The sequence below is a fragment of the Toxotes jaculatrix genome, chromosome 2, assembly GCF_017976425.1.
Source record: "Toxotes jaculatrix isolate fToxJac2 chromosome 2, fToxJac2.pri, whole genome shotgun sequence".
Lineage (NCBI taxonomy): Eukaryota > Metazoa > Chordata > Actinopteri > Toxotidae > Toxotes > Toxotes jaculatrix.
Genome location: NC_054395.1, coordinates 14,305,355 through 14,321,781, shown reverse-complemented (window position 1 = coordinate 14,321,781; position 16,427 = coordinate 14,305,355). Strand labels below are relative to the sequence as shown.

At 41.3% G+C, this 16,427-nt stretch overlaps 1 protein-coding gene across 2 annotated transcripts in view; it reads left to right on the top strand.

Annotated features, from left to right (window-relative positions):
* The window catches only part of LOC121199368 (TOX high mobility group box family member 2-like), a 75,486-nt gene that overhangs the window by 29,275 nt on the left and 29,784 nt on the right, over positions 1-16,427 (top strand). For both annotated transcript variants that reach the window (XM_041063979.1, XM_041063988.1), the window contains one exon: positions 8,186-8,245. In XM_041063979.1, coding sequence (XP_040919913.1) covers positions 8,186-8,245 — 60 coding nt within the window. The remainder of the gene's footprint in view (positions 1-8,185; positions 8,246-16,427) is intronic.

Sequence of the window (16,427 nt, the reverse complement as noted above, 5' to 3'; positions counted from 1 at the left end):
GGAAATTCTGGTCATGGGGAGATATATTTACTCGAACCCATGAAAGTCCCTGCCAGAAAACACACATTAACATGCTGCCCACATTTATCTCTCTCTCTCACACACACGTGTGAATGCATTAGGAAAATTCATTGTTTTATGTATGCACCATCAAGTCAACACAGTGACTGGAAATTTCTTAATTTCAGCAACATATGTGTGAAAACATGCAAAGGTGCGAAACACACCCTTAAGTTGTTACACTCACATCACACAGTGCAGAAACAAATTAAGTCTGAATCTGAAAGCACCTTTGCCCTTTATTTTACAGAGAAGAAACATCCAAAGTATAACACATAGATCTTTCTTCAGGCAGCCTATTACCAGAATAAGATGTTGCAATATTGCTTCCTGTGAATTTCGTATCATTTGTTAAAACTACGCTGATAATTTGTTGGATGGTGAGATATTGTTGGTAACAATTTAGTACACTGGCCTTTTTAGTACACCGTGAAACTGTGTTTGTGTTTATATTTGTGCCCTTATTATAAGTGCTATCATCATTTTCTGTTCGAAAGTGAATGCACCACAACCTGATTATCAGCATCACAATTACAACACTTCCTTCCCACCTTCTATGAATGTATATTCTATGCTGTATGTTAAGGTCCATGCCATGTTGGTGTATAAAGGAAACCCAAACTAACACACAGCCAAAACCTTTTGTGTTTCTCCCATCAAAGAACACACTTATGGAAATATATTGATGTGTCCTCGTAATGATTTATTTTAGTCGCTTTATTTTAGAACAGGCAAGCTTAAGCCTTTTTTCCTTCTACTTTCTTTGCTCTTTCATACTTTATTCTGTGCACAGGCAAGAGAGCAGTAGATTGCAATAAGATAACCAATTATATGCTAGAGGAAACCAGACTTTTTTTCCTGCTGCAGTTATCTGATGCTGCGGTGAGCAGAGGCAAAGGGCTGGGGTAATGTGACATTCACTCTGCCCTTTATCTTCTCTCATTGCTGTTTACCCCAGTCAGTTAAAAGTGGCTTCTTGTGCATCCTCTCCTGCTGCCAGAGAAACCTCACTGACGTAGAGACTTGCACATATTGTATGGACACATATGTTGCACTCAGAGTCATAGACGCATGCACACGCGTTCTCGCACCAGACACTGTGTGTCAGGTACACTGGTGGGATAACTACTTTCCTCCTTTTTTCTCCTAGTAGCACCCATGTTGTTAAGTATAGCACTGCTGGCGCAAGCTCCTAAATGCATGTGATGCTACTGTGCTTGATGCTAATAAGGTGTTTCCCAGCAATAGTTAACAGGTAGGCTGTTGAAGGCCACCACGGCAGGATGAGGGAGTTTATGTGGGTGGCACTTTGGTCTGACATATTTTTTTCTGTTATACCTTTGCACATGCAGTCGCACGTGGTGCACTTCATGGTTTTGACCTCTTTTGCACACTGCTCTACTTGCTGCACAAACAGACTGATGACATAGTAGCTATATGTTGACTCACCTGTAACTTTTGAGAGACAGTGCAGCTGTGTTTGATCCAGCAACCCCAATAGGCAGAGAAGCTTTTACCTAAAGCTGCATCTGGTTAGATTTGACACAAAAATACATTGTCTGACTGTTGTACTTAAACCTGAAATAAAAATATTTTTGTTTCAAACAGTTGCCTATTACACATCCAAAAGATATCAGCAACAGCAGCATTCATTTGGAGTCATGTTTGTGACCGCCTGATGAATGTTATGTTTAATGTTCACTCCCCTTTTAGCTCTGTTTTAGTTTCTACAAACTCCTGAGGAAAATATCTTGCTTTTTAGCTACTAAATGACATTGTGCCATTTGTCTGCCTGCCATTTGGTTCTGAAAACAGGACTGCATAAGAAAAGTTGAGACTTTCATGAAAGGTGAAATACATTTTCCTCCTAAAAAGCAGTGGTACAGTGACATCTGCCACAATATCTTTTGGATTATAACAACCACACACTTGGCAGGTTGGTTAACATGAGTCTGTGTGTTGTTTACTCCCGCCATGTTACATGATTTCTGTATGTTTGAGTTCTAATTTTAAAAAACAGTTTATTGTTACTGTGATCGCTGTTAAAACTCGTGACCTATCGTGCGTCACCGTCACCATTTAGAATTCTGTCTCGCTGTGAATTTACTAACTCACAGTGAACCTGACTTCACAGAGGAAACACAACCTTATTTAGCACCTGGCCTCCACACACACACACGCTCACATGTGTGCATGCGCACACACACACACACACACACACCCACTTTCTCCTCAATCTCTCCTCACATCTCTCACCATCTCTGCTGTTGACTGTTGGTTCTGTTTTGTGGTCTCTCCAGTGCAACAGAAAGTGGATGAATGAGAGCTTCAGCCTGCCTTTTTCATTTTTACACATCACAAGGTATAGGTGGAGCCGGAAGCGGTTGGAACCTGTATTATGTCTTTTGTGAAAAAAAAAAAAAGCTTTTGTTTCAAGCTGTTGCTGATAGGAAGGGCACTGTGTGTTTGTGTGTATCTCTATTGTTTCACTGTGGATTGCTTCAGACCGAATCACAACAAACGGAGCTGATGCTTAATAGATGTGACCTGATGGATCGCACCGCTACTGACAATATAACAAAACATTTCTTTAAAATCCTCAGCTGGAGAGCTAATGCAGATTGACGTTTAACACTTTTGAAGCAGACCTTAGAGGAAGCACGGCACTGCGCCGATTCACGTTTCCAATTCCTCTAACTGAATACTTTCTAGGATGGCACGAGGCCAGTGAATTCCCAACAGAATTCCATCAAAATCCCACTGAGAGATACAGGAAGTGATATCTGATTGTGCCGTCTATGTGGTCCGCTGACCGGAGCACAGTGTGTCCAAATAAACATAGCCCAGGTTTTGCATATGAAAATGAACCATGCAGTCGATAAAGGTGAGGATACATAAGATACTGGGCGTTGGTGGATGTGACCCCAGTGCTGCTGCAGCTGAGTGTGCACATGTGGCGTGTGTGCGTGCATAGTGTGTGTAGTTTGTGTGTAGGATCAAACTCTCACACCCAGGAAGAGGCCCTGTTTCCCTTATCTAACGACAACAGAGCATGTGTCGCCATGGCCACAGGCTGTGCTTTTTATGGGCTTTGTGTGTATGTGTATGTGTATGTGTGTTTGTCTATGTGTGTGTGTGTGTGTGTGTGTGTCGGTCTGTGTGTGTGTGTCATGTTCATTGTTTGCCCATGTTCATTGTTTGCTTGGGGCGTGGTGCAACACCAGAATTGTTACTATAGTCTCTCTTCTCTCCCTCTTTCTCTTTCCTCCTCCCATGCAACTCTGGAAATCCATCTACTATAGATGGTTTTCTTTCTTTCTTCCTTTCTTTCTTGCTTTCTTTGCTCTCTATCGCTCTCTTTTGCCTCTTACCCTCTTTGTCTCTCTCTCCCCCATGTCTGTCTGTCTGTCTGTCTGTCTGTCTGTCTGTCTGTCTGTCTGTCTCATCCTCTCTTCTAGCTTTGAACCAGCAGTGACAAGTTAGGCAGCATCAAAATTCAGTGGCACATTGTCTCAGGTTCAGGTTTGTTAGGTCGCTCCTACAGCTTAATTGAACAGAGGACGAGGGAGAGAGAGATGTAAAGAGAGAAATAAAGAGAAGAGGGGGAAGATGAGGAAGAAGGGTGCTCAAACAGGCATACATATTGCATGAGTCCCCCCCTACCACCAGCACCACCACCACACCCCTTTCTTCACAGAATGGCTGTGTACTGTTCTGGGCTTATTAATTCCGCTCGGTGAGAGAATTATTTTTAGAGACTTGGTGTACTGGCAAAGGCTTTTAAAGTCACAAGTATTACACATACTGCTTATAGATTCTCTTTTATACATTGAAAAGTTCTAAAAGTTTGTTGTGGTTGTTCCTTAGTGTGATACTGTATGATTTTTTTTGTTGTTTGTTTTGTTTTTTTGTTAGACTTTTACATATGTTGCAATGGTCTGCTTGAATGTTGATTGAGCAGAAGTAAAATTGTTCCCTGTTTTTTTTTACTCTCAGCTACATACTGTCATATCATTTACCATACCACAGGTGCTCTAGTATGATATATGATATGGTATTAAAGGTCAGTGGTGGAAGATCAAAAGATCATAACATCATAAGATCTTAAGTCAAATTATTATTACTATTATTGATATTAAAGCATTAACATATAATCATCATTTTATCTTCTCAGCTGGTGAAGGTGGATTGTTATACTAGTCATTTAAAGTATAACAATGCATCATGTTTTATAAGATGATCAGATGCTTTGTATGTAAAATCTTAATCTGCAATAAAGGAAGTGTAGCTGGTAAATAAATTTACTCAAGTAAAATACCCATTATTTGAGTTTAAAGTGTAGTAGGACAGAAGAAAAATGTAAAGCACAGTTACTTGAGCAAATGTACTTATTTACATTCTGTAACTGACAAAGCCCTCTGAGACAAGCTGGGTAAAACAGTGTATAAATTAACTTGAATTATCATTATTATATTAGCAGACATATAAACAGTTAATCACATTAGTATGCTATAGTGTTGTTTCTGCATTTCATTATATCACACCATCCAAGTTATGTCAAATAGTGCATTATTTTGTGTCCTAGATAATTGGTTTCTCAGCTTTCAAAATGAAGGTTTTTTTTCATCATTACCAGATCATTTTTCTCTCTAATGACTGGACAGTTATGACATTACACAAGCAAACAAGCAGTTTATCTCCACCCCACCCCCTTCGCAAACAGATGTTGCCTCGAAGGCTTTATGAGGAGCTTATATGAATTGTCCATCAATCAAAAACAATCTTCAATGGAGTCTGTAATTTTGCCTCCAATCCTGCCATCAACTGTCTCACTGGTGCACTCCAAGATGAAAAGATCCGAGCATTGTATTGCACCATTAGCATTGTGTAAATATTACATGTTTTCCCTGGATATGCTAGTTAGCATTACTTCCACCTTGTGGCTTCATTATTTTTGAAACGCTCAGCTTTGTCGATGATTGCAAGGCATGACCTAGTTCTGGGACTCACTCTCTCTCTCTCTGTCTCTCTCTGTCACTGTCTTTACTTTCTCACTTTCCTTCCTCATATACTCGCTCTCTACGTCTTTTTCACTCTCTCTCCACCTCATTTTCTTCTCACTCTGAATCGGTCTACCTCCTTTCTTTGTCATTTATTCATTGTCTTTCTCTATTTACTACCTCAGCATCTCCTTCATCCTCTCTGTTACTCTCATCCTTCTTCTCTCATGTATGCATTCTTTATTTCTCAATTTGTCTCTTTTCCACAACCCATAATTATTTTTCTCTATTCTTATACCCCCCCCCCCCCCCCCCCCCTGCACTTACCCCCCTATCTCTACCCCTCCTGCTCTTTTCTATCCTTCTTCTCCGTGTTTTTATTCCTCTCTCACAGCACCACGTGTGTCACAGAGGGAAACATCGCGAGCAGTGGTCCCTGCTGAACAATTACCATGCAAAGCAATCCAAATAGAGATGTTTGCCGAAAACAACATGTGTGTAATTACTGCTTAATGAGGCCCTTGTCTCAGGCAGAATGCCCAATTAGACTGCCGATGAGAAAGAGATGCCAAGGCCCACTGAAGAAAGAGGGGAAATAGGGATAGGGAGGGAGATAGAGAAGTGGAGGGAGGTTGTAACATGGAGAGAGATGGGGATGATGTGAACATGGGTAAGAGAACAGAGGAGGGAGAAAGAAGCGAGGTGGGGCTGAGAAAGTGAAAGAAAGGGAGCGGAGAGAGAATGATGGAGAGAGTGGGAGAAAGGAGTAAGAGGGAGAAAATGAAGAGCAAGGGAACAGCAGAGAAAGAGAAGATGATTTCTGCAGTAAATGTGGAGTAATGGCAGAGCTGATAGCATTGAGCCGAGGATAAATTGGCATTTTAAGTGGGAGAGCGAGGCAGTGCAAAGGAGAGCTATCGAGAGAAGAGCAGGGGGAAACAGCTTTACATTGCAATATATGGGCAGCCATGTTGAAGCACAAAATGGCTGACCTTTCAAGGCTGTCTTTGGCCTTTTTGGTGAATATTATATTACAGATGTAATTGGTGAAAATGAGCATTGTCTGACTTCATTTCGTCCCTTAGAGCTGAAAGAAACAGCAATAAGGCTTTGTGTCTGATGAATTCAGTACTCAAAATGAGCTAAAATACAAGATCTGGCAGTGTTTTGTGGTTAAAAACAGCATAATTCACCAACTGCACTCCCTTTTCACCTGAGAGAATCTTATCCTAAAGAAGCTCTCACAATGCCTTTACGTCACCAGGGATACCAAAGTGGATTTCAATGGAATAAAATTGCTCAGTTAGGAGAGGACAAGAGGCTTTCATGTGAGGAGCGAAGAGTTTATTGCAGATACGTCACCAAGGTCAACATCACTTTGGCCCTCTCTGTGAGCTACAGTCACTTCTCACTGTGGATTAGTCAGGTGATAGATGCTTCCACGCTTCATCAAGCACATTAGCGCCTTTATCTTCAGCATACAGCGCTGAACAATTAGTCAGCATTCAGTTTCACTTGAAAAAAACATGTAGATTTTTCCGCTAGTGTGTGGCTTGGGCTTGGTTTAATCATGTGAGGTGTGAATGAGGCTTAAATGCAGCGTATATGCAGCATTCAGTTTCGTGTTTGCGCATGAGGTTGAATGTAAATGTAATCATTAGAATAACCAAGTGAATCCTCACAAGGGCTTCCATGATATGCATCGTTAACCAACCATTGCCCCGAGGCAGGCGTTCATTCCCCTGGCCTTTCTCCTGCAATAATGTACAGTAATTTTTCTTTCTCCCTTTCTCACCACTCACATGCTCATTTAGCTACTTCGACTTTTTCCTGTCTACCAGTGTAGATATTAGATTTCACCCCCAGGAATTCTGCCCATTTCCGTCCATTAGTCTACCTAGTTGGGCATTGTTTTGAGCAGGTATATCTTATGATCCATTTGTGTGGATGTGTTCACTCACATTCATTGTGTGTTTATCTTTCAAGCCTTCAGTCGTGTTCTCTGTAGGCAAAAAAGCAGATCACCCCAAATGAAAAGGGCCCCCCATATCTCCACATCTGAGGAATTTGACATGGAATGCTGTCTAGTTTGATCATGTTGTGTCTGCTGTCAGTTCCCCAGTTTTCAGTGCATTGATATAAAAAAGAATGACCTCAGTCAACAAACAAAAAGGAGGCTTTATTTGAGTTTGAGTTTCTGTGTGCGTGCGTGCCTGCGTGTGTGCGCGTTATTATCCAGTCTAGTCAAGGTTTGTTCCATTTGCTGCAAGCGTGGTATGACAAAGCCTGATGCCTTTGGAAGCCAAGGGCATTTCACAATACAGCTCTTCTTAACATGGTAGCAATTTCTCAGTCACCTTGACACTGCACAGGTTTAGTTACTGAGCTGTTAGTGGACCAGAATCTTATTTTCTCTGGAGCTACAATAAGAACAGAATCTGTCTTGTTTTTTTTTTTTTTTTGGTTTTTTTTTTGTTTTTCTTCATTTGTAGTCCACTCAAAGCTGATCTCAGTGGGGAATCCCTCAGGGATTTAACTTACCAACACACTACACATCAGAGCTAGCATGTTGCATGTAGCACTCAACTGGTGACCCGGAGTTGTTTCCCAGCACCCTTGGGGGTCAAGGGTCATTTGCTGTTATGTGATTCCTAACCCTGTGTCACACAGTGTTTTGGCACCTGCAGCAAGTGATCCTCCAATACCTGATTAGCTTAGGCCTTACCCTCACTGTGTGGCACACAGACACACACTAGATCCACAACTTCAAAGACAGGCACACACAGCCTTTACTACTGAATGCAAGCGCAGATTCATTCTCATTCATTTGCTCTCTCTCTCTCACACACTCACACACACAGAGCACAGCCCACAGGGAAAAGCCCATCTCTCGTCACTTTGCCCATGTAGCCTAATTACCGGCCCACTGACGAACAGTAATTACCCACGTCGCCATGCCACCACGAGGTTTAACCAAAGTGACAAAGTCATTAGTCTCACACTTCAGGCCACCCGTAAAGAGCTCTCCCTCTTCGCACCTCCTCCCCAGCACCCAATCTTTTTTTTTTTTCAAAACTCCTTTTGCATGAAAAAAATTAATTTCTCCTTTCTTTTTCTCTCCACAGTTTGATGGTGACAACATGTACATGAATGACAATAACCAAGAGTTTCGGTCACCAAACCAGGTAAGGCAGCTCACATCTTGCTGATCACATCAAACTGTCATGTTATTAACTTCAGTATTTCAGCTGTTGGCATTTAACTGGAATAGTTTATAGAATTAAGTGTTTTGCTGAGTGTTGGAAAATATTATCGGTGTATATTTGCTAGTAAAGGTGCTGTGCTCATGAACTGAAGGTGGTTTTGTAAATGGAGACAGTGCCAGATAAATCTGGTCAACGGCCAAATGTGACAGTCACAGTGGTTGGGGTCACCTTATAACCTTGTCATTATTAACTGCTGTAGGTATGACAAGTCAGATTACATCAGATTCACAATGGCCTTTGTTGCAAACTGAAATATGAAAATCTACCTTGCTTCTATTAACTAAAGTGTAACAGCTGCATTGTCATATCATTGGGGGTGCGTGTGAACTGGACCAGATGTTTGGCGTAATCTAACTTTTTTTTTTTTTTTTTAACTTTTTTAACTCCGAAATGAGCAGCTATATGAATATTTGAATCATAGCCTATGTTTAAAGGCCACCCATCAATATGTGGGAACGTGTAAAGCTGAATTTCCCTAGATGAGGAAATATGTCTACATATAAGGTACAAAAGGAATTTATCCATTAACCACCAAGTAATTGAGTTGAACTACTGTCGGCCAATATCTCTATTTAACATACTTTTAAACTTTAAAACTTTATTGATCTTATAATCACTGCAAATGGCTCAGTAAGTGGTCTGCAGCTGTAAGGCAAAAAAATTCCCATAATTGAAAATGTGCTTTCACTACCTGATCCATCTTGGTTGCCCAGGTTCCGCTCAGGCTTCTAAGGCTTTTTTTGTTATGTCTAGCCCTATGTGGCTTAGACATGTAGGGCTAGACATGCAGGATTGACAGAAAAATATTTTTCGCCACGCTAGCAGCATTGCTCTAGGGATGGCAATGTGATTCTGTCAGTCTGTTTGCGTATGTCCATCTGTATTTGGGTCTGTCCATCTGTCAGTCCACCACTTTGGTTGAGACTGAAATATCTCAACAGCTTTTGGATGTATTGCCTTGACACTGACATTCATGGTTCCCAGAGGAGGAAGCCTACAGACTTTGATGATCCCCTGACTTTAGCTGTAGTGCCACCAGTGGGTTGATATTTTTGGCTTTCAGCTCCATGATCAGGTCAAAATTTTTATTTGCCTTGTCCTTTGGTTTATAAACCTCAACTGTGCTTTGTTTACGCTACTAATTAGCTAATTCTGCCATGCTAACATGTCAGACTAAAACGGTGAACATGGTAAACATTGCCAGAGATCATCAGGTTAGCATTCTGGCCTTGACATTTAGCTGAAAGCACCACTGTGCCAAAGTACAGCCTCACAGAGGCATTAGCATGGCTGTAGACTCTTAGTCCTGTTTTTTGTATCACTTTCACAAATCCACAGATTAAGTCAGTATGTTAGAATCCGTTTTTAAACAGCTGTCTTTTGCCACAAAGCATCTAATCCAGTTTTTCCGACCCATCAAGATGGAGCTTGTATGGTCAGATGAATTTGCCATTTCACCAGGTGCCTCAAATGTATGAGAAAATTGACATTTTTTTCAGATTATTCGAACTTTATGAAACAGCGACCTTTGGAAAATAGCATGGCTAATGGACAGCAAGAAAAAGTGAGTCTTTTACAAGACTGTCTTTGGATTCTCCACTAAATAACATCAATCAAATATTAAATTAGTGATCAGTATGAGTTAGCCTCGAAACCCTGATCACAGCATCATGAAAAAAAGCATCCATGAATATGACCCTTTCTCACTAAGTAGGAAAAAACATTTAATTCCTCATAAGCCAGAGTATCCCTTTGACCTCCACAAAACACGTGCTGTTTGATGATTTTTATCCAAAGCACATTAATGTAACATATATCTTTAAAATCACAGGGATTAAACCATCCACCCTGACAGTGTTAGTGTCATGTCAGCCCACTGAGCCACACTGGTCGTTCTAAACTAGCAGCGACATTTCACCGATCCAGGCTCACTGAAGTGTTGGTCTCAGTCTGGAGCGGCGTGCTTCCAGTCACACAGTCAGTGAGTTGGACAGGCATGCCGTTGAGTGCTCCCAGCTGGTACATGGGAACACATGGCTGGACATATGGCAGAATTTGGAGCTCCAGGATTTGTCGATCCAGCAGCTAGGCCTTTATGTTCTGACAAAACACGACGAGGTGGAGGCTCCTCGTCAATTAGTGCCTCACCAGATACTGTCAAGAGAGTCACGGGACAAGGCCAGAAGGCTGCTGGGGCACACACACATTCACACACTCACATACAAATGCTGTAATAGGCAGTGACACATTTTCTGACACAAAGTTATTCATAAGTTATAAGCACATGTGCAAGTACACATCCTCAGTTTCAGTTTGTTTCACTCACATGTAAACTATGCATAAACACACATGTACATATGTTTATACATTTATACTTGTCAACATAACATTCACCCCACTGCAAAAAGAATTAGTAGCCTTTCCAGAAACTCTTTTCTAGTTACTCTGGATAATCTACAGCCCTTGCAACTGCTTTTGCTGGAGCATACCTTCTATCAAAGAGGCATTTTTTTTTTTGTAATTTGCGTAACATTAACCCTAAAACCACGTCTTAACTCTCAAACAACCCTTTGAAGAAGTGAGGACCAGCCAAAATGTCCTCACCCTCCAAAAATGTGCTTACTCTCAGGGTGTAAAACTTAAATTGGCCCTTGCAAAGATTGATGAACAAGAACATATGTGCACATAAATACACACACACATGTATACACTTATAAACCCATACACACACACACATATACATGTTCTCATAAACCCACATAAACCCACACAAACATACACTGTCATCCTATAGCCAAAAGGTTTTCTTTCCTTTGATGTTGGGATTGAGTGACTATAATGAGAGGTCGTGTGGGAGCTTTAGCAGCTTATTGTCTACTTATAGCACATATCACAGACTATGAGGTCCATCGTTGTTGGCCACATTTCTTGGTCTGCCCCAATTATGTCACTTTGCATGCGTACCCGGCCGTGTGCTAATTGGGATAAATGTACAGCCTTGTAGTTTCTCTGCTGCAGCGGTCATGTGTCAATCATCAACACCCACTCCAGGTTTGCAGTGTTGTGTCAACAAATACCTTCTTAGTGGATAAGGCAATTTGGGCTTTTCAAAACATGTCAGCTGCAGTTGATGCTCTGTCAGTGCCGTTAAATAGAAGCTTACACACCATTTGTGGATAGCCCTCGGAACACAGAGTTCACTGTTTGGCTTCCAATCCTTTAATACAGCACATTTAATTTGAAATTTGGAAGAGAGAGGATGTGCTTTCAGTGCATGTGAGTCAGTCATTCCTTAATTGGTGTTTAATTGTATGCATTAGCTGTGCAGTGGTTTGTTACATATGGCTTGCTTTTGAAGTTATAGTGAATCAGACAAATTATAGGTTCAAATATGGAATCCTTTTCTGCATCAATTTGAAATGGTGATTACTGTCTAATGAATATGCCGAATACATGCTTACATTCTGGTGTTTATGTGTGTGTGTATGTGTGTGTGTATATATATTATTCTTTAAATGTGTTCCCCATTTTTATCTAAGCATTCCCCAGCTGTGTTTGTAAAACAATATGCCAATATGCATGGCAGTAACATTTTTACTATTTCTCTTGTGTTTATTCTTTGTGAAAAGAATAAACTTTCTTTCTTCAGTTCTTAGGAAAATGCTCAGAGAGAAAGAAGAAAAGAAAGAAGGAGCCTTAATGCAAGTTGTAACACTGTGTTAATATGCCCACCCAAGCCTTTACATGATGTGTGCCTGTTAAAAAGGTGCATGCAGCCAGAACAGAGACTCCTTTGTTTGCATGTCTGGGGTCTTCCACAGCGTACGCACTGAGGTAGCAGTTTGACACTGCCAGGAGATTGCATTACACATAACATCTCTGAGCTTTTAAAAAGAGAAAACCGCTAATCAGAAACAGCTTTAAACGGGCCGTTTACTATATGCTTGGACACAATCTGTCCATTCAAACAAGATGTTTTCAAGGCTTTGAATACTGTATGGTTTCTGTACAAGATATGTATACGAGCTGCACATATGGAACTCCCAGACATTTTGATGATATTGATGTTTTCCATTTGGTTCATCTGTTGAGGTCTCAGCCTATATGCATAAGTGTGGGTGGGTTATTTTGTTGAGCAGCATTGTTTACATCTGCCCATGCAGAAAGGCACAGAGGGGATAGTTTGTTGAATTAAGATTATTAAACATCTCAATTATCCTGATTGACTGAGAATGTTCTTTCAGTTCTGAATCATTCACATAGCCTTGTACTGGACCCCCGAAACGCTTTTTTTTTTTTCAGCAATTCAAATACATTCAGGTGTGGTGTTGTGCTCACTGACTGCTGATTCCCCACCAATAAAAACAGCCGAGCCAATCAGAGATTTCTTTGTGGGTTTAGGAATAAGGACTTCGTATTTCTGTTGTTTCAATTCAACTTGATAGCAGAAGATAACAGCTCTTAACAACTCAGCATATTTCAACCAAAAGTGTAAAAAAAAAAAAAAGTTCCAGCAACTATTTCTGCAGCTTCTGTGTTGACTAAAACCGACATAGATGGAATGGACGCGTCAGTCACTGGGGTCAAAATGAAACCCCCCACCCCCTCTCCCAAAAACAGAAAACTGCTCACTTGAACATGATTTCACACTGAAACATTAAGTGAAAATGGCAATTGAGTCTGATTACCAGACTGTCACTCATATGAAAGCCAAATAATGCTGACTGCAGTGTATATTTTTTACAGCACTGTGATAGCTGCATGAGAATGATCACAGCCAGACCAAAATGGCTGCCTCCAACCACGCCCACACAAATTCTAATTTTGTATAATGGACAGTAAGTGTTCTTCATTTGGATTCATGTCAGGCTTGGCCTGTTTGAGCGATTGTGCAGACTTGTACCTCCATGTATATTTTGGCTCACTTCTCCTCACCCTATAATCAGTGTATGTGGATGCGTGGCCATGTGTGTACATGTGTATACGATGGATTAAGGAAAATTAGAGACAAAAACGGGAAGATTTAGAGAAACAGCTGGTTAAAGATGGAGTTTAAAAGAGAAAACAAGCCAGTGGCAGGAAGAGGGAGAGTAATTTTGTGCGTCTCTTCCTCTCTCTTGTTTTGTACTTGTTGCATTGTGTTCCTGTGCAGGAGGGGAAGCTCGGGGGCCACTGGTCTTCGGAGAAGCAGCAAGTTTCAGCCTGTTTGTGCCTCTGTGTTTTCTGCTTCCAGGTGTCTTGCTGAGCCGTGTGTCTCTATCGATTTGGCCGGCTGCAAGAGAACAGTGGCTGATGGTTGAGATTAGAATAGAAACCTCACTTGTTGGATACAGGCTCTTGTGCTCTCTGTCTCTCTCTCTCTCTCTCTCTCTCTGTGTCTCTCTCTGTCTTTATTTTTCCATCTTTCTGTTTCTGTCTGCATTTCTGTCTGTTTATTTTTGTGTGTTTCTTTAGTCTGACACTCTCTCATTTTCTATCTTTCTCCTTCTTTCTCTGTTATTTCACCCACAGTCATCCAACCAACTCCTTTCTCCTGAGAATGTATGGCTCTCACACACATAAGCTAAACTTCATACAAACAAACTCATACATCCTATGCTAGTAAGTCAGCATTTAGTGAACTTAAAGTGAGAAATTCTTAAAGGAACTGATTGCCATTTGGGGAAATAAACTTATTTGCTTTCTTGCAAAGAGTGAGATGAGAAGATTGATACCACTCTCATATCTCTGCTTTAAATATGAAGCAAGGAGACGGTTAGCTTAGTTGAGAATACAAACTGGAATCAGCTAGCCCGGCTCTGTACGACATAAATAAATAAAAATCTGCCTTGCTGGACGCTAAAGAAAAATGAATAATTCTATTACAAGCAGTTGAAATGATGATGTTTTGTCAACCAAACAGTTATAGAAATCCAGATGTTGTTGGGCTGGTATGACCAGCTCCTCTCCTCCTCCCTCGCTCTCTCTCTTTCTTCCTCTCTCTCTTCCTCTCTCTCTCTCTCTCTCTCTCTCTCTCTCTCTCTCTCTCTCTCTCTCTCCCTCTCTCTCTCTCTGAGTCAGAGACACCTCAGTACACCCTGGCACCGCACACCCGATGTGGGCGATGCTGATGTGAAAAGGCACCGTTACTTAATAGTGACTCACAGCGTACCATTATACCCCCACCACCACAACTGCAACACTCTCCTCACTTCACAACAGCCCCCCACCTCCCCTCCAAACACCCCCCCCCCCTTGTGCTTCAGTGAATATGTTTTTCTTTCCATCTGCTATCCTTGCATCCTTACCCTGCAAGAAAAGTTAGGGGGACATTTGAGACAAAGGATGAAAAATGAAAAATGAGGGTCTGCAAACGCCAACACACATCTCACTCCCTCTTTGAGGCTGTGCAGAGCCACTGGCAAGGTCGCGAGAATGAAGTACAGATACATACTGTACGCAGTGTATTTAAATTTCAAGAGAGCATACAATTTCAGTATCATGAATTCAGGCTGGAAACAGTTTTTTAAGCTCTAAACCAGCACTGGGGCATCGATATTTGAAAACAATGCTGGAGGAACATCAGAGGAACATCCGCTCAACATCCACGCCCATGCCAGGAGGGATGGTAAGTTACAGTTTTAACCAGGGATCGCTGGATCTTTATGTAGGTCAGTCCATGTCAGCCAATAAGTCCAATTACCATCAGCCTCTGAAATAGAACAAGCAGTGACCTCTGCTCTGCTTTCATGGCGCTGAAATGGATGGAAATCCTTACTCTGCAGCAGAGTAAGGATTTTATAAAAAATATATAAAAGATTTATCAGGAACAGGGAAATATTGGTGAGACTAGAGTAAATAGCAGGATACAAAAATATTAGAGGGAAGCGTTCAAAGCCAGGGATCCACGGTGATGTGAGAAGTCAGCTTTTCCCTTGTTCGAAGAATTTGAACAGATTCATCTTTATGTTGACATCTGAAGAACATCAAACGACCCACTGTCCCACTCTTTTTGGCATACTCCCTCGGTCCCTCCTCAAATACATACCCCGCAGAAAAGCAGCGCTCCCCCCAAAAAACAGCAACTTATCAGCAGCCAGAGTGCACTCAATGATTCATACACTCTTTTGAGAGAACTTGAAACCTTAGCTCTATTTCGGTCCCAGCTTCTTTCTGTATATGCTGCACGAACAGAGCAGAGGGATTTAGTGGGGCTAAGTAGTTTGATATTTCTATTGGTTTTCCGCATGTATTTTCACTCCCTCTTTCCCTCTCTCCAAGTGATCTTTCTCAGCATATGGAGACCAAGGTCATGGCTGATTGAAATATAATAGAAGTGTAGACATCTGGCCTAATACTGTGGGAAGTTAAATCTATTTTAATGGCCCCTGCCGCAGTGGATTCTCTCTGATGCACTCTTGCGCTTCACTGACAGTAAATCACAATGTTCTCTTATTACCCTGACTGGAATGAGGGCATAGAGAAAGAACAATGAGGGATCCACATCATTTGTTTTCACCCCTCCCTTGCTTTTTCCTCTCCTCTCCGCTCCTCCTCTCCTCCCCTCTCCACTCCGTTTGCGACTCATAAAGCAAGGGGCTTAAAGAGAGTGACATCATGAAAATAAAAATAAAGGGGATTATGGGCAAGCTATTGTGCCATATGTGATTACTGGGGCTTCCATGTTCCCTTGGGGGGGATGAGTGACTACGAGACAACATATTTTATTTATTTATACGATTCTCCCTAATGAATAAGAATAGGAAATGTGGCTGAGACCGCAGTATTGCACCCCTTGTCAAAAAAAATAAAAAACACAGCCTTTGGCCGAAGCATTAAAGAATTTTCTGTTTCTCTCTGTTTTGGCACAGAGATCAGAGATATTTTTCACCCTTCATCTTTCATCTATAACTGTGATGTTATTTTTCTTAAAATTGAACTGACATAAATGTTTGGCACATGGCTCTTTTTCACACCTTTTCAAAACACTTCTTTTCCAGCCATGTTTTTGGAGTTCAGGTGCAATCCACCACAGGTCCACCCACATCTGCAATGGAGAGTCAGGTTCTTTTTACCCACCTAAATGAGATCCATTTTGATGTGACATTTGAGAGAATTACCA